General features: G+C 44.3%; 1 protein-coding gene across 1 annotated transcript in view; it reads right to left on the minus strand.

Moving 5' to 3' along the window:
• The window catches only part of LOC142255018 (SITS-binding protein-like), a 127,970-nt gene that overhangs the window by 37,769 nt on the left and 74,144 nt on the right, over window positions 1-16,057 (minus strand). The window contains exons 2-3 of the mRNA XM_075326444.1: window positions 7,827-7,998; window positions 406-613 (exon numbers count right to left, since the gene is read on the minus strand). Coding sequence (XP_075182559.1) covers window positions 406-613; window positions 7,827-7,998 — 380 coding nt within the window. The remainder of the gene's footprint in view (window positions 1-405; window positions 614-7,826; window positions 7,999-16,057) is intronic.

The following is a 16,057-nucleotide window of genomic DNA, read 5'->3' on the forward strand; positions in this document are numbered from 1 at the left end:
CAGGAGGCTCCCCGATATCAGTGGTTTCTGTATCTTAATGGAAGAGCGTCATAGAGGATGATGCACAAATAGGGTGATGCTTTTAGCCCCAATGTACTATGCTATAGTGCCCGTCCATGTGTGATAAAACACCGATGATGGTGGTAGGCTGTAACAGTGGTGTACATCCAGAGGGATGATGCCCTAGTAATAATGATGGGGAAACGCGTTCAGGCAAAGAGTCATGCGGCCTTGTCCAGAGGTGAAATATAAATTGGTATTTCTCCATTCTTCACTATCTCTGAAGTCCAAGACCGACGCATTGGATTTGGTCACTGACTGCTAAGCAAATAAGAAGACATAAGAAAAAAATGAAGTGACAACGCCAAGGATGCTGCAGACCTTTGTCTATGGTTTTTGTGTTACCTGACAATGCTGAGGTTCGGAAGCATCCGCTGGCTCTTATACAGTTGGTTTCCTATTTCTTGATGAACAGTCTGAATATTCTGCCCAGTACATATAGTATATTGCAACGGAAACCTCTCAGTGCTCGCTGGTGTCTCCACACAAAAATATTTATTCCTCTCAATTGTCATGGAAATTGGAGTATCTGAATTAATTAGCACCGAAACACCTAGTAAAAAAATAATATTAAGAAATCATACACCAAATGCAGAGAATATCGGACAAATAGAATCCTTCATATTTTTCTTAACGTAATCTTGTGCTGGGAAGATGAGATTGCAATCTCTGAAATGATTCCTATTCTCTAAAAATAAGAATTAGAGGCTCCCAAGTGTAGTCATTCAGTAGGTATTACATAGGCAGTCATTAGAGGTAAAGTAAGGAAAATACCATCTGCCATGTCATTTTACTATGTTGGTAATTAATAATCTCAGAAAACTAACTGTAATCAATAATGTATCTCATATATTTTAAAATCTGATCATTTCCCTTTATTTGGATTTTAAAAAAAAATGTCTGTCTTCCTTCCCCGGTGTGTTGTTCTAGTGCAGCAGTGGGGCTAGTGTCCGTCACCTGCCCACACCCTAGTCATGGACTGTTCTAGGGTCATCTCAGGGCTTCAGGTTCCGGCTCGGCGACAGGTGAGCAACCTGTATAGGGACTGGCTAGGAGTACAGGGTGCAGCAGCAGGTAAGTGGAGGAGGTGTCCAACTTCTGCTATGACAACTAGCGTGCCACCTATCTTGCATAGTTTTTGAGGGTGCCCACCTCTGTGGTCAGGCAGGGTTGTTTTAAGGGATTCATAAGGCAAGTGTGGTTATTTACTTCTATCTTTGTTCATCCTCCTTACCTCGGTACATGATATCTATCCCTTTATATTCTTTTAAAAGTACTATTAATTGCATTTTGCGTCAACTACATTTTGTATCAATTGAACTTATTTGGTTATGTTTTATGAGGATTATTAATAAAGTGTGCATTAATAAAGTGTGCAAAGTGTGGGAGGTTCTTTGTATCCTGTACGGAACCAAGTTTACAAAATCTTAATTTTCTAACAAAGTTTAAGAAATAATATTCTTTAAACCAGATTTCTAATTTGTTTATTTAAAGTGGTTGCCCACTATTTAAACATTGATGTTCTATTCTGAGGTCATTGATAGCCTAGGGACCCCTAGCATGAGTAACAGCATAGGAGCCCCTACTTAAACATTGATGATCTATTCTTAGTCATCAATGTCTGATCGGCCGGGGTCTGACACGCTGCACCACTACCTATCAGCTGTTCCCACTGCAGGCAGCCGAAAATGCTCAGTTCCAAAGGCTCTGTCTTCTGATAATGGCCGCAGTCGGGTACTGCACATTTGCCTCCTATTGTCACATGGAGGATCTTACTAACTTCGCCTTCTGTCTTGGCAGCTTCAGGATCTGTTCAGACTACTGATTCTGACACTCCACCTGATAACTTCTCTGAAGTCTGTGATCAGCACAGGCAGACTCAGGCATCAACCAACAGATTGGTAGTTCATAGGCAGGCTAGCAAGAGTTAATCTCTGCTAGTCTGCTTATGAGTCATCTTTGATCAAATGTTGTGGGGGAGCCAATCACATCTGTTCCCCTCCTATATATGCTGGCTGGACACTTCCATTAGTGCCAGCTATAGTTTATCTTAGCTGGTCTGGTGAGGTGTTGTGAACCAGATTAACTGGTGTGTAATGCTTACCGTTGCTCTTGAGGCAGCAAGAAAGAATGAACCCACTGGACCACAGGGGAAACTAGGGATTACCCTTTAGCAGGAATCGCTTAACTAAGTGCCTGCTGCGAGGCAAATGCCAGGTACCACTCCCAAGGCAGTGACCGGGACTGTGGCAGCTGATTCCCAGGACTGGAATTGTATTTAGGTACGGACACAGGTGCAAGTACAGGTAGGATAGCTGAGTCAGACAGGAAGGTCGATATGGACACGTATGGTGGACATGGCAAGGGACAGATAGGAATGGGAAGGAGGACTCAGAAATAGGTAATGGGATAGAAGCATGAGACCTGACAACTAGGTAGCAGATAGATGACTGACTAAATAAGGATGTTGTGCAGGCACGTCCCCTAGTGGGAGGATGCCTTAAGTACTTAGTGTCTCTCAGCCATAGGCTAAAAGGCACTTCCAGGGAATAGCACAGCCCTTTAACAGGAGGGTAGGCATGCGCGTGTTCCCTAAGCATACTCCTGGAGGACCTGTGCTTTGTGCACAGGCCCCGGGTGGAGGGCAAAGCTGGTGCACATGTGTACAGCCGTGAGAGTGCGGGGGAGGATGCAGTCTGGCCGCAAGGGTAAGTATGTTGGCGTCTCTGATGCAGGGATGCTGGCATTATATGGTGGTTGTAGTACTTGTAGTTGTGGAGTTAATCCTTGTTGTCTGTTTGTCACTACCTTCCTACTCTTGCTTTTCTCCTGAGTCTCTCATTGCAGGTTCTTGTGTTTTTGTAGTGTGTTAGAGTTTGGATTTTCCCCTGTCTGTCTTTATCTGTGTTTTCATCTCTGTGTGGGAGAGGGGAATATCATCATTTCTGGTCAGGAGCTTAGCCAAGAATGGGACTCAGGCATCTCCACCATTAGAGATAACTCTGAAGTTTGAGATAGCCTAGGGACCCATAGCATGAGGGACAGCATAGGAGCCCCCTATCCCTTGCTTTCCTACAATCACATTGTGACACCTATTCAAATCATTAGGAGAGTCGGGCGCACGCTGATCAGACTTTGATGACCTATCCAAAGAATAAGTCATCAATGTTTAAGTAGTGGTGACCTCACTAATGATTCACTAGATGGCTAAAGATTTAATCAACTATTGTTTGTATTAAGATTATGTAACTTTTGAAATAGTAATTGGACATCCTTTTGTTGTATATACAGCTCCTATGCAGAGCTATGCTGCTTCTCCATGGTAACAGACTACAAACAAACCCTGTGTAGTCTAATTCTGCGGTGACAATTCTTTCTACATGAGGGCAAAGACAGATGTTGGAGAAATGTAGTGTGCAATGTAATACAGGGCTATAATAAATACTATAAAGTGTCTCCTGTTCACTCTGGCTAATAAAGGGGATTCCTAAGCCAGGGACAACTCCTATGATTTTTAAATACTCTAACTGGATATATAGACCTTTTTATAAGACCTCTGTGCAGCTTTAATTTGAAAAGTAGTAATAAAAAAACTCAAACAATCGTACACAAATATCTATTGTCATTTTGCTGCAAATATTACAGAGTTCAACTTTACAATAATCAATATTACAATTACACTAAGTTCCCCAATGACCTGATTATCACAGCTCTTCACAACCACTATTGTTAGTGTAAATGGTATAGCAATCATATAAGACTGTACAAGTCATGACAATCCCGAGGAGACTACGACCAGCATTTACTTGTGATTGCTGTTTTATTTCACATCTGCAATGCTCCAGAAGAGATCCATCAATAATTTAGGAAAGTGTCAATTATTTACAGGTTTTTGTTCTTCTGATCGCGATTTGGCCCATGAGACTTCTCAGAGTTTAAAATATCCTCTAGGAAAGTACTGATAGTAGTAACTGATGCTTTAAAATAATCTAAATGATTAAATAGATGTTCCTACATTTCATGAGGTTTAATGGCGCAAATAAAATGTAACAGGACTCATCAATGCGACTGACAGATGGAAAACACAGTAAATATTTCATCACTAATTTTCTTGGTGACTTAATTTCTTCAGGGTTCCTCACATGAATCTAGTAAAAGTATCAGAGGTTCAAAACTGGACTCAATACTTGGTAGAAGAATTATTCTATTGAGGACCATTAGAGATTAGCGTATCGATCTGTGGAATTGTTTGGTCAAATTTCCTGAAATGTATAGCATATTTTCATGAGAATTCGAACATTTTGAGATTCAATTCGAGGCTCTCAAAAATCCAAAAACATACCTGTCGCGGGCGGGGAGGACGCCACTGCGCTGCGCTCGCTAACGCTCGGGTCCGGCGCTGCTGCGATGGCTGCTCGGTGGCTCGAGCAGTGGGCCAGATCCGGGGGCTCGAGCGGCGCTCCTCGCCCGTGAGTGAAAGGGGTGGTTGGTTTGGGGAATTTAGTCCGTGACTCCATCCACGGGTCATGGTGAAGATAGGCACCACCGCTGCTGATGACGGGGATCCCGGGAGCGATGGTAAGGAGCAGCTAGGATGTTGTTTTCCCCCTCCGTGGGTAGGGGTTGGTGGTCCCGGGGCCCGATGATGTAACGGGGAGGCAGGGTTGGGGAGGTGCAGGGTTGCAGGAACAGCGCGGCGCGGTGCCGGATGGCACGGGTGTACTCACTCAGCAAGAAAGGTACAAAGTCCTCGGTAAACCAAACGGCTGGATGGACAGGTCCCGCAGCCGGCTGCAGTGTCTCTCCCCGGACAGGTGATGGCGGCTGTCTTTCCCTGCACCTTGATGTTCACCTTCTGACTACTATGGATTCCCAACGGTAGTCCGCTCCCCGGTGTATGGGTACCGGAGGAGCCCGTTTGCCCGCAGGCGCTGGCCCTTGGGTCTCTAGCCTTAGGCGGTAGCTGTATACCCTCACGGTGTGGGCGGTTGCCTTCAATCGGGACTTTTGCTGTTAGGAAACCCCTGGGGTTCCAGTCACATTCGGATCTGACTATTGACGGCAGCTCCAAGCCTGGTCGGGGTCCGATGGCCCTGCCTGGGTGTGCTGGCTTCACTTCGCTCCCCGGTCGGTACCGGCGGGCCGTCGCCCGACCCCGGTCCTACGGTTCCACGTTGCTTCACCACTCCTGCAGATGGCCACCACCATCTGCCAACCTTGCTGTCAGTGCCTGGGCCACAAACCCAGACACCCAAGTGCTCGCTCCTCTCACTTCAAACTCCAAACTCTGTCACTTTTCCCGCCTCCAGGCCTGTGAACTCCTCGGTGGGTGGGGCCAACCGCTTGGCTCCGCCCCACCTGGTGTGGACATCAGACTCTGGAGGGAGGCAACAAGGGTTTTTGTTTGGCTTGTGTCCCTGTCTAATGGGGGTGGGGGTGTTTGTGTGTTATCTGTGACGACCTGGCTAGTCCAGGGCGCCACATACCCATTACTATTTCCCACACTGCTGAAAATTCTAACTTCATTTTGCATTGCCGTGAAGACGTCTACATAATGCCCTGCAGCTCTAACATCTTACGGATTATCATACCTTGTACAGTGGGGGTTAGCATCTCGACCATCACAGATCAGCGGTTCCCAGAGGAGCACAGTTTGTACAGTAGAGTAATTTTCCATTTACAGAGTCACTGGGTAAGTGTCTCTCTTCTGTAGAGTGCAAGCTCTTAAAGTCAGTGGTGTCCTTTATCTTTCTCTTTTGTTCTCTCTCTTTCCTGTAGAGTGTAAATGCTTTTGATCAACAGAGTAGTCTCTCTTCTGTAGAGTATAAGCTCCTATGTTCAGCATGGAACTTTGTCTCTCTCTTGTAAAGTGTAAACTTTTATGATCAGCGTGGTCCTCTCTCTCTCCTATTGGGTGTATGCTTCTATTGTCAGCAGGGTCCTTTCTCTCTCTCCTATAGAGTGTAAGTTCTTATGGTCAGCAGGGTCCTGTTTCTCTTTCTCTTTCCTGTAGAGTGTAAGCTCTCATGGTCAGCGTGGCCCTCTCTCTTTCTCTCTTCCTCTCTCCTGTAGGGTATAAGCTCTTATGGTCAGCGTGGCCTTCTCTCTTTCTCTCTCCTGTAGAGTATAAGCTCTTATGGTCAGCGTGGCCCTCTCTCTTTCTCTCTTCCTCTCTCCTGTAGGGTATAAGCTCTTATGGTCAGCGTCACCCTCTCTCTTTCTCTCTTCCTCTCTCCTGTAGGGTATAAGCTCTTATGGTCAGCGTGGCCCTCTCTCTTTCTCTCTTCCTCTCTCCTCTTATGGTCAGCGTGGCCCTCTATCTCTCTCTTTGTCTTTCTCCATGTGTATTTTTCAAGCGATTCAAAGCTTTTCAGCATTGCGATTCATGCTGATTTATTCACTGTGACTCAAATTTTGAATTTGGTGAAGTTGGCAATTTGGAATTTCAAAAGATCCGCTGAGCTCTAGTGACCATGAGCTGCTAGTGGTGAAACCTACTTGTAGAAATGACAACATCTTTGAAGGGTGCAAAATTTCCTTTTATAATCTTCACTGACCACAAGAAATTGAAATATCTCAGTTATCCCAAAGATGCAATTAATGTCAAGCACACCGACCATACTTGTTATCTTGAATTTATTTCATTCTTAAAAATTGACAGGTGGAAAAAATTGGAAGGACAGACATTATCCCAATGTCTTTTGACCTATATAACTTGTTTCCTGGGGACTTGGCACGTATCAAAGCAACTGTAAGAGCTAATTTTTTTCTTGAAGCTTCTCTCATACAACAATCCTTTGTATCTCCTGATCTACAACATAAGATTCTGTCTTGGGTTCTTTTTTATAAGCAAGCTCAATTTTGATCTTGTCTCCAAATGTTATTGGTGACCAGAGTACATATGATGGTGGACAATTCTTTAAAAGCAACAGGTTTGGACCCTTTGCTGGAAAAATTACTTTTAAAGCTGGTATTTATATACACAAGGTACACCGGGGACACTATACAATGGTGGACCTTGGTGCTAGGGAGAGGGGAGCAGGATCAATTCCTTTATTCACTTTAGGCTGTTCCCTGACTCCTCAACATCCCTAAACAAGTCCTTCCCCTTGTACCCGATCACGTGCCTAGGCCCTGGCTTGCCCTGAAATCACCCTGGCTAGTGAGAAGGCTGGCAAGAGCACTTGTCTCAAGACTATAATAATACAACACAAGGATAGGGAGACAGACAGGGGAAAAATAGACACAATAAGGAAAACACTTCAAACTCCTCCAATGCAGCTAAGCATGACATCTGCAATTGTCACAACACTTAAGCTTTTTCCAGAGACTGGCTCCTTCCAAAGTGGATTGCTTAGAAATTATTCTATCACCAGCATCAGATGATAAGACATAAACTTTTATAGCAAAAGGGAGTGATCACAAGGAGCTGCACCTGAGATCAAGGCTACAAAGGATAGCCAGACAAGAAGGACTCCTTATCCCCTACATCACCAAAAGAAAGCAATTATATTTAAACAAAAGCAGCAGACCTGCGCATGATAAGGCATTGTGACCTTCTGGTCCCATAATTCACCTGTGGGCTCCCCCAAGTGGGGCACACCAATGACAATTACTGTGTCAAAAAGTAGAACAGTTACATCCAGCATAGCTATCATCAGACTATATACAATAGAGAAGTTGAACATTACAGTCAAAGTCTACTCACTAGCCTCAGCATGTGGCCTCATAAACGATAATAAAATAATGAAAGAATTTAAACTTACCAGTTGATCCTAAAAAATATTTTTCTAAAACAGATCCATAGGCACCATGACTAGATTTTAGGTTGCTGATCACAAATGGTTGTAAAGCCACATTAATATTGTTCATGGGCCAGTGTTGCGCGCTGAGACTTGCTCCACCATACCATGATACATTTGTCATGGAAAAGCAATCCTAAAATAAAAAATAATAATTGCATTAAATAAATGGCATCATTGGTAACCATGTACAGACTGAGCACAGGTATGAGTACAATTCTTCAGATTTTTTTTCAAGCTTACATCTTCATTAAAAGACAGACATTTGTCACTGGATGCTACCTTATATTATGTACCATATCTTCATTTTGTGTCCTATTCATAGGGCTTAAGAGGGGCAGCAGGTACAGAAGAAAGAGAAGACATCCTGGAAATCTTAGGCACCTAAGAGAGCATTCTCTTAGGTGCCTATTCTTCAACTTATTCTAAATGTTTCTGCATTAGGCTGGAGTCGCACTTGCGTGTGACTCGCACGAAGATCGCATCGCATCACCTGGACTGGCCGCCCGCTCTCCTGAAAGGAGCATGCAGCTGCATAGAAATACATGAAGCTGCATGCTCCTGTTAGAAGAGCGAGTGGACGATAATGAAGCGAGTCACACACAAGTGTGACTTTAGCTTTATTTGCAAAATTTATTGTGTGCCCTGATCACTGTTTGGCAGGAGAATTAAAGGGAATTTTTCAGTAGGTTTTTGCTATTTAATCTAAGGGCAGCATGAGGTCATGCTTGAGACACTGATTTCATGGATGTGTCCCTTATTAGGCTGTGTGCTGTTATTTCAATACAAAAAGTGTTTTATGAGCAGGAGATTATTATTGCCTAGACTACATCCCACGTGAGACCTGGTCCAACCAGGCCCACAGCACAAGTTACACTTTTATTGCAATTATCCTCAAGTTGCATTTCTACTGAAGACATCATTACTTGGCACATCCTGATAATGAGTTCTGGTCTTAGGGAAGAGTGGACCTGTGGCTAGAGATGAGCAAACCAGAACTGTAAAGTTTGGGGTTCGTACCAAACACATATGCTAACCACTCAATCAAGCATTTGTGTGCTTGGGTGCACTCGGTGCTTGGCCCTATGTGAGACTCTTGCAGTCTCTGAATGGCTATCATGGGGGTAAAAACAAAGTTTTCGGATGTAGTGTGTACAAAAAAAACCCCTTACTCCATCCCCAGAAATGCTTGGTTATCACAGGCTATATGTGGGTAGAGAGCTAAACTGCCCAATCAGTGACTTCCAATGGAGTGCCGGCTCTGGAATCAAGTTCAGGTCAAGTCCGGGTCCTGAACTGAAAGTGTGACTGAACCAGGCGAATCTGAACTTCTACGGGTCCGCTCATCTCTACCTGTGGATGTTTGGGTTTGCTGGGTTCGGCCGGTCTTTACTCCAACATTTGGGATGGCTACCTGGATTTTACCTGAACTTGAACCCAATTGTGAGGCAAATCCCGGGATATGAAGATGAATTATGACTCCAGTCATGATCTCTCATCACTCCCTGGCAGTGCCCCCTCCCTTCTTGTTCTCAGTGTTCCACTTACACCTCCATGGCCATGTCCTGTGATATGGAGATGAGGTGGTGTGGGAACAATGGACACAGGATGACTCCCTGCCGTCACCCTGTAGTAGGAGCTGCTATCTCATTAGCAAGGCTATGGAACTAGCTAGACAGAACGACTCCAGTAAAAAATGGTTCATATCTCGCAAGCCATATTTCCGATAAATATGGCAACCATAAAAATGGTGTCTCCGCATGTGGACGATGCCGGCACCCCCTTTTTATGGGAGCAGGACATTGGGAAATGCCCCAGGCGTGATATCAGCCAATGGGGAACTGGCAGACAGGTCATGAGTCCCCTCGTTCTGTGGCTAAATTCATAACTGTCACAATGAGAGCATTGGCGTCTGCCTACGACGCTCCCAGGCAAAGTTATGGCCAATATCCCCTTTGCTGGATAATTCTGATCCATGCAGGGGGAGTGGCAGTGCTTCCCTGTGAGGTCACTAAGGTAGGAGGGGACCTGGATCTGCCCAGGTTGATAACCCTACTTCGGCCATTTTCCAGGGTTCTTCTCGCTGGGGGCACGTGTAGGAAACATCTGTGGGAAGGATCCTAGAAACCTGGGTACAGCGCCCCCCTGTGGCCAGACGCAACAAGGTAACTGCTGGAACTGTGTATGCCTGTTTGTAACCCATGCTTTGACTGTAACTGTACTCTGACATATGTATATTCTGTAGATTCCCTATTGTATATATTGTAGTTTCTAGTGTGCTTTAGGCTGATTAAATTATATAATTAATCTTGGGCTGTTCTGTTATCTCGATCTTGAATCCCACGTCTGTGTGTTCGGCTAATAGTTACCGTAAATCGGTTGGTGGCAGCGAATTGTGCCAAGGATTATTGTGGGGAGGCCAGTGAGATTCGGGGAGATTTTATATATTCCGCCCGCGGAGGTCGGGGGAATATATACCCTACTCTCACCGGGGACCCTTCAATAATCGGCATAAGTAGTATAGCGGCCTCCTTGCTTATTGTCGGGCAATTCCATAATTGGCCTGACTATAAGAGGGGCGCTAGAGAGCGCGTCACGTGCTCTGTCTGTCGGTCGGGAGGTATAAAGGAGGGGTGACCCCCACTTGTTACCCCCCGATTGTGACGTACTGGTAGCCAGCGCGGGGGATTTCTGAGTGACCCCCCCGGTGGTTTGTGACACCAATATATGTCAATGTGGACTAGAGATGAGCGAACTGGTCCCGGTTCGGCTCGAGGCCGGTTCGCCGAACGGGGGTCCCGTTCGAGTTCGGTTCGTCGAACGTTCGACGAACCGAACTCAAACGTATAGGCTAGAATGGGAGGCAATCACAAACACATAAAAATGCATTATAAATGTACACAAAGAGTTAATAAACATTGCCATAACACTTACCGGTCCTCGCGATCCCTTCTGCACTCTGTCTCCTGCCGCTATTCCATCCGATGATCGCTGAATCCTCCCGGTGACCTGCACTGCCAGCAGAGATGCAGGACCTATCGTGACGTCAAAATAGCCATGTGACCAGTCACGTGGCTATTATCTCATTAACTACAGACTGGTCACATGACTATGACACGTCATGTAGGACCTGCGAGTGCATCTCTCCGGTACACGGTGCACATATGTGTATCGCCGTGTACCGGCGACATGCTCTAGCACACGGTCGACTCCCCGTTCCGTTAGGGACCGGCTGACACAGCCGGTCATTAACGGAGATCGCCGTTGCCATAGCAACGCAGTTAGCGGTGACGTCACCGCTAACCGCGGCTCCGAGAGCACCGTTGCTATGGTAACGCGTCTGTCAGCGTTACCGCTAGCAGCCAGCACTGATCACTCACGGAGTGAAGGCTGCACGCTGCTTCCCGATTGTAGTGATGATTGTAGTGAGGATGGAGGTTCCCCAGCCCCAAGTGATGAGCTGGTGAACCTCATCCTTCCTCACTACAATCGTCACTACTACTACACTAGTGATGATTGTAGTGAGGATGGAGGTTCCCCAGCCCCAAGTGATGAGCTGGTGAATCTCATCCTCACTACAATCGTCACTACTACTACACTAGTGATGATTGTAGTGAGGATGGAGGTTCCCCAGCCCCAAGTGATGAGCTGGTGAACCTCATCCTCACTACAATCGTCACTACTACTACACTAGTGATGATTGTAGTGAGGATGGAGGTTCCCCAGCCCCAAGTGATGAGCTGGTGAATCTCATCCTTCCTCACTACAATCGTCACTACTACTACACTAGTGATGATTGTAGTGAGGATGGAGGTTCCCCAGCCCCAAGTGATGAGCTGGTGAATCTCATCCTCACTACAATCGTCACTACTACTACACTAGAAAGAAAGAAGACAGAAGAGCAGGATCGTGGAGGGCTGACAGGGGGTAATAAAGATGGAGTCTCTAATGTGTCTGTGTATTTATTTCTATTAAAGTATTTTTTCTCTGTGTGGTGTCTTTTTTTTAACCCTTTATTGGAGATTCTTAATGGCCGGGTCAAACGTACCTGACATTAAGAATCTCTGGCTTAATACTGGCTGGTAAAACAAAGCCAGTATTAACTCATGATTACTCAACAAGCCACCCGGCTCCAGGGCTGTTGGAAGAGTTGGATACAGCGCCAGATGATGGCGCTTCTATGAGAGCGCCATTTTCTGGGACGGCTGCGGACTGAAATCCGCAGCAGAGGCGCCCACAAACCTCGGGCTAACCTATGCTGCGGATTCCAATCCCCAGCTGCCTAGTTGTACCCGGCTGGACACAAAAATAGGGCGAAGCCCACGTCTTTTGTTTTTTAATTATTTCATGAAATAAGTGAAATAATTAAAAAAAAACGGGCTTCCCTATATTTTTGGTTCCCAGCCGGGTACAAATAGGCAACTGGGGGTTGGAGGCAGCCCGTGGCTGCCAGCTGTACCTGGCTAGCATACAAAAATATGGCGAAGCCCACGTCATTTTTTTGGTGGGCAAAAAAATTCTGCATACAGTCCTGGATGGAGTATGCTGAGCCTTGTAGTTCTGCAGCTGCTGTCTGCTCTTCTCCATACAGACAGACTGCAGCTGCAGAACTACAAGGCTCAGCATACTCCATCCAGGACTGTATGCAGAAGTTTTTTGCCCCCTGAAAAAATTATGTGGGCTTCGCCATATTTTTGTATGCTAGCCAGGTACAGCAGGCAGGTACGGCTGCCCCCAACCCCCAGTTGCCTATTTGTACCCGGCTGGGAACCAAAAATAAAGGGAAGCCCTTTTTTTATTATTTCATGAATTTCATGAAATAATTAGAAAACAAATGACGTAGGCTTCGCCCCATTTTTGTGTCCAGCCAGGTACAACTAGGCAGCTGGGGATTGGAATCCGCAGCACAGGTTGGCCTGAGCTTTCTGGGCCCCACTGCTGCGAATTGCAGTCTGCAGCCGCCTCAGAAAATGGCATTTTCATAGAAGCGCCATATTCTGGCGCTGTATCCAACTCTTCCAGCACCTGCCTGCTATACCTGGCTAGCATACAAAAATATGGCGAAGCTCACGTCCTTTTTTTGTAGTTTTTTGGCAAAAAAAATAAAAAATGCTTCCCTGGATTTTCCATTGCCAGTGAAGGTAACACCAAGCAGTGGGGGTTAGCAGCCAGTAGCTGCTTGGATTACCCTTAGCTAGCAATACAAAAAATACAGCGGGAGCCCATATTTATTTTTTTTAATTATTTATATAAATAACTAAAAATAAAATGGGCTTCCCTGTATTTTGATTGCTGGACATCACAGTGCTGTAAAAATAAATCTTTAAAAAAATGACGTAGCGCTCCGCGGTATTTTTGATTCTCAGCGCAGATAAAGCAGACAGCTATGGGTTGCCACCCCCATCTGCCTGCCGTTACCTTGGTTGGCAATCAAAATACAGGGAAGCCCATTAATTTTTTCTATTTAAAAAATAGTTAAAAAAAAAAATGACGTTGGGTCCCCCCATTTTTGATAGCCAGCTAGGGTAAAGCAGACGGCTGTAGCCTGAAAACCACAGCTGGCAGCTTTACCGTGGTTGGGGATCCAATGTGGAGGTCCCCTCAGGCTCTTTTTTATAATTATTTTATAAATATTAATAATTACACAAAAAAAGTAGGGTCCCCTCCAAATTGGATCACCAGCCAAGGTAAAGCGGACAGCTGTGGTCTGGTATTCTCAGGGTGGGAAGGTCCATAGTTATTGGGCCTTCACAGCCTAAAAATAGCAGGCCGCAGGCACCCCAGACGTGGCGCATCCACTAGATGCGCCAATCCTGGCGCTTCACCCCAGCTCATCCCGTGCCCTGGTGCAGTGGAAAACGGGGTAATAAATCGGGTTGATACTAGCTGTAAAGTCACCTGAGATCAAGCCCAGCAGTTTGTGATGTCATGGCGTCTATTAGATACCCAACATCATAAACTGTCAGTACTAACAAAAAAAAAAAAATCGACAAAAGAAATTTATTTGAAAAAACAGTCCCCAAAACATTTCCTCTTTCACCAATTTATTGTAAGAAAAAAAATAAAGGGGTCCCACGACGACTCTGGACCGTCTAGAATATGGGGGGGAGACACTCAGGGAACGTATCCCCCATTTTCTAGGAGTGCGGACCCTTCATGTGAGGAGTGTGGGTGCAATGAATCTGCACTCACTCTCCCCGGGTCCACAGCAGCAGAGTCCATGTCGTAATGGTTGCTACCAAAGCTGCAATGCCCTGCTCATGATGTAAGGGCATGCCTAATTAGGAGAACTACTGTAGAGGAAGCTCTGCTCACTGGTATATAGGTGCTCAGAGGTAATAATAGATAAAATTAGTGAGTAACCTCGGCACTCTAAATTTCCCAGACTAAGTCAGTAAGTCCCAATGGATAGTAATGCAAAATCACTCTTTATTGGTCCGTATTAAGAACATTTTTTTTTTCATAAGCATATATGTTTTTGTCCAAAACAAGTTACAATTGACGTTTCGGCCTGAGCCTTCGTCAGATTGGACTTATCTGCATGTAATCATGAAAAATGACAATAATCAGTATCACATAAGAGTGAGAGAACAATAACAAACTCGAACAATGTAGAGGTACAATTGGCATGCAGCAAAAAAATTGCAACACAGCAAGAAATGAAACACATGATACAAATGTCATAATACAGTACAAGGACAATATAGTAATGACAAATATGGGGTCAGAGTAGACTTAGACAGCTCTGGTACGAAAGAGATGTCAATCATAAAGTAACATGTGCAGTAGGTGTAGAGCTACAGTATGCATGGCAGAGCTAATGGGTAGACCGACCATAGAAAAAGTGGAGAAAAAGTGGAGAATAAATGGAGAATAAGTGGAGAAAAAGTGGAGAAAAAGTTTAGAATAAGTGGAGAAAAAGTGGAGAAAAAGTGGAGAATAAGTGGAGAAAAAGTGGAGAAAAAAATGGAGAAAAAGTGGAGAATAAATGGAGAAAAAGTGGAGAAAAAGTGGAGAAAAAAATGGAGAAAAAGTGGAGAATAAATGGAGAATAAGTGGAGAAAAAGTGGAGAAAAAGTGGAGAATAAGTGGAGAAAAAGTGGAGAAAAAGTGGAGAAAAAAATGGAGAAAAAAATGGAGAAAAAGTGGAGAAAAAGTGGAGAATAAGTGGAGAAAAAGTGGAGAAAAAGTGGAGAAAAAGTGGAGAAAAAGTGGAGAAAAAGTGGAGAAAAAAATGGAGAAAAAAATGGAGAAAAAGTGGAGAAAAAGTGGAGAATAAGTGGAGAATAAGTGGAGAAAAAGTGGAGAAAAAGTGGAGAAAAAAATGGAGAAAAAGTGGAGAATAAATGGAGAAAAAGTGGAGAAAAAAATGGAGAAAAAGTGGAGAATAAATGGACAAAAAGTGGAGAAAAATTGGAGAAAAAAATGGAGAAAAAGTGGAGAATAAATGGAGAATAAGTGGAGAAAAAATGGAGAAAAAGTGGAGAATAAATGGAGAAAAAGTGGAGAAAAAGTGGAGAAAAAAATGGAGAAAAAAATGGAGAAAAAGTGGAGAAAAAGTGGAGAATAAGTGGAGAATAAGTGGAGAAAAAGTGGAGAAAAAGTGGAGAAAATGTGGAGAAAAAGTGGAGAAAAAGTGGAGAAAAAAATGGAGAAAAAGTGGAGAATAAATGGAGAAAAAGTGGAGAAAAAGTGGAGAAAAAAATGGAGAAAAAGTGGAGAATAAGTGGAGAATAAGTGGAGAAAAAGTGGAGAAAAAGTGGAGAAAAAGTGGAGAAAAAGTGGAGAAAAAGTGGAGAATAAGTGGAGAATAAGTGGAGAATAAGTGGAGAAAATGTGGAGAAAATGTGGAGAAAAAGTGGAGAAAAAGTGGAGAAAAAGTGGAGAAAAAGTGGAGAAAAAGTGGAGAAAAAGTGGAGAAAAAGTGGAGAAAATGTGGAGAAAATGTGGAGAAAAAGTGGAGAAAAAGTGGAGAAAAAGTGGAGAAAAAGTGGAGAATAAGTGGAGAAAAAGTGGAGAAAAAAATGGAGAAAAAGTGGAGAAAAAGTGGAGAAAAAAATGGAGAAAAAGTGGAGAAAAAGTGGAGAATAAATGGAGAAAAAGTGGAGCACCCTTTGGTGCCTTTCATGTGGCACTAAGGGGTGCTTAGCTTTGTATTTAGCCAAAAAAATGAAAAAAAAAAATGACGTAGGGTT

This window comes from Anomaloglossus baeobatrachus, chromosome 10 (assembly GCF_048569485.1).
Source record: "Anomaloglossus baeobatrachus isolate aAnoBae1 chromosome 10, aAnoBae1.hap1, whole genome shotgun sequence".
In the NCBI taxonomy this organism is placed as follows: Eukaryota; Metazoa; Chordata; class Amphibia; order Anura; family Aromobatidae; genus Anomaloglossus; species Anomaloglossus baeobatrachus.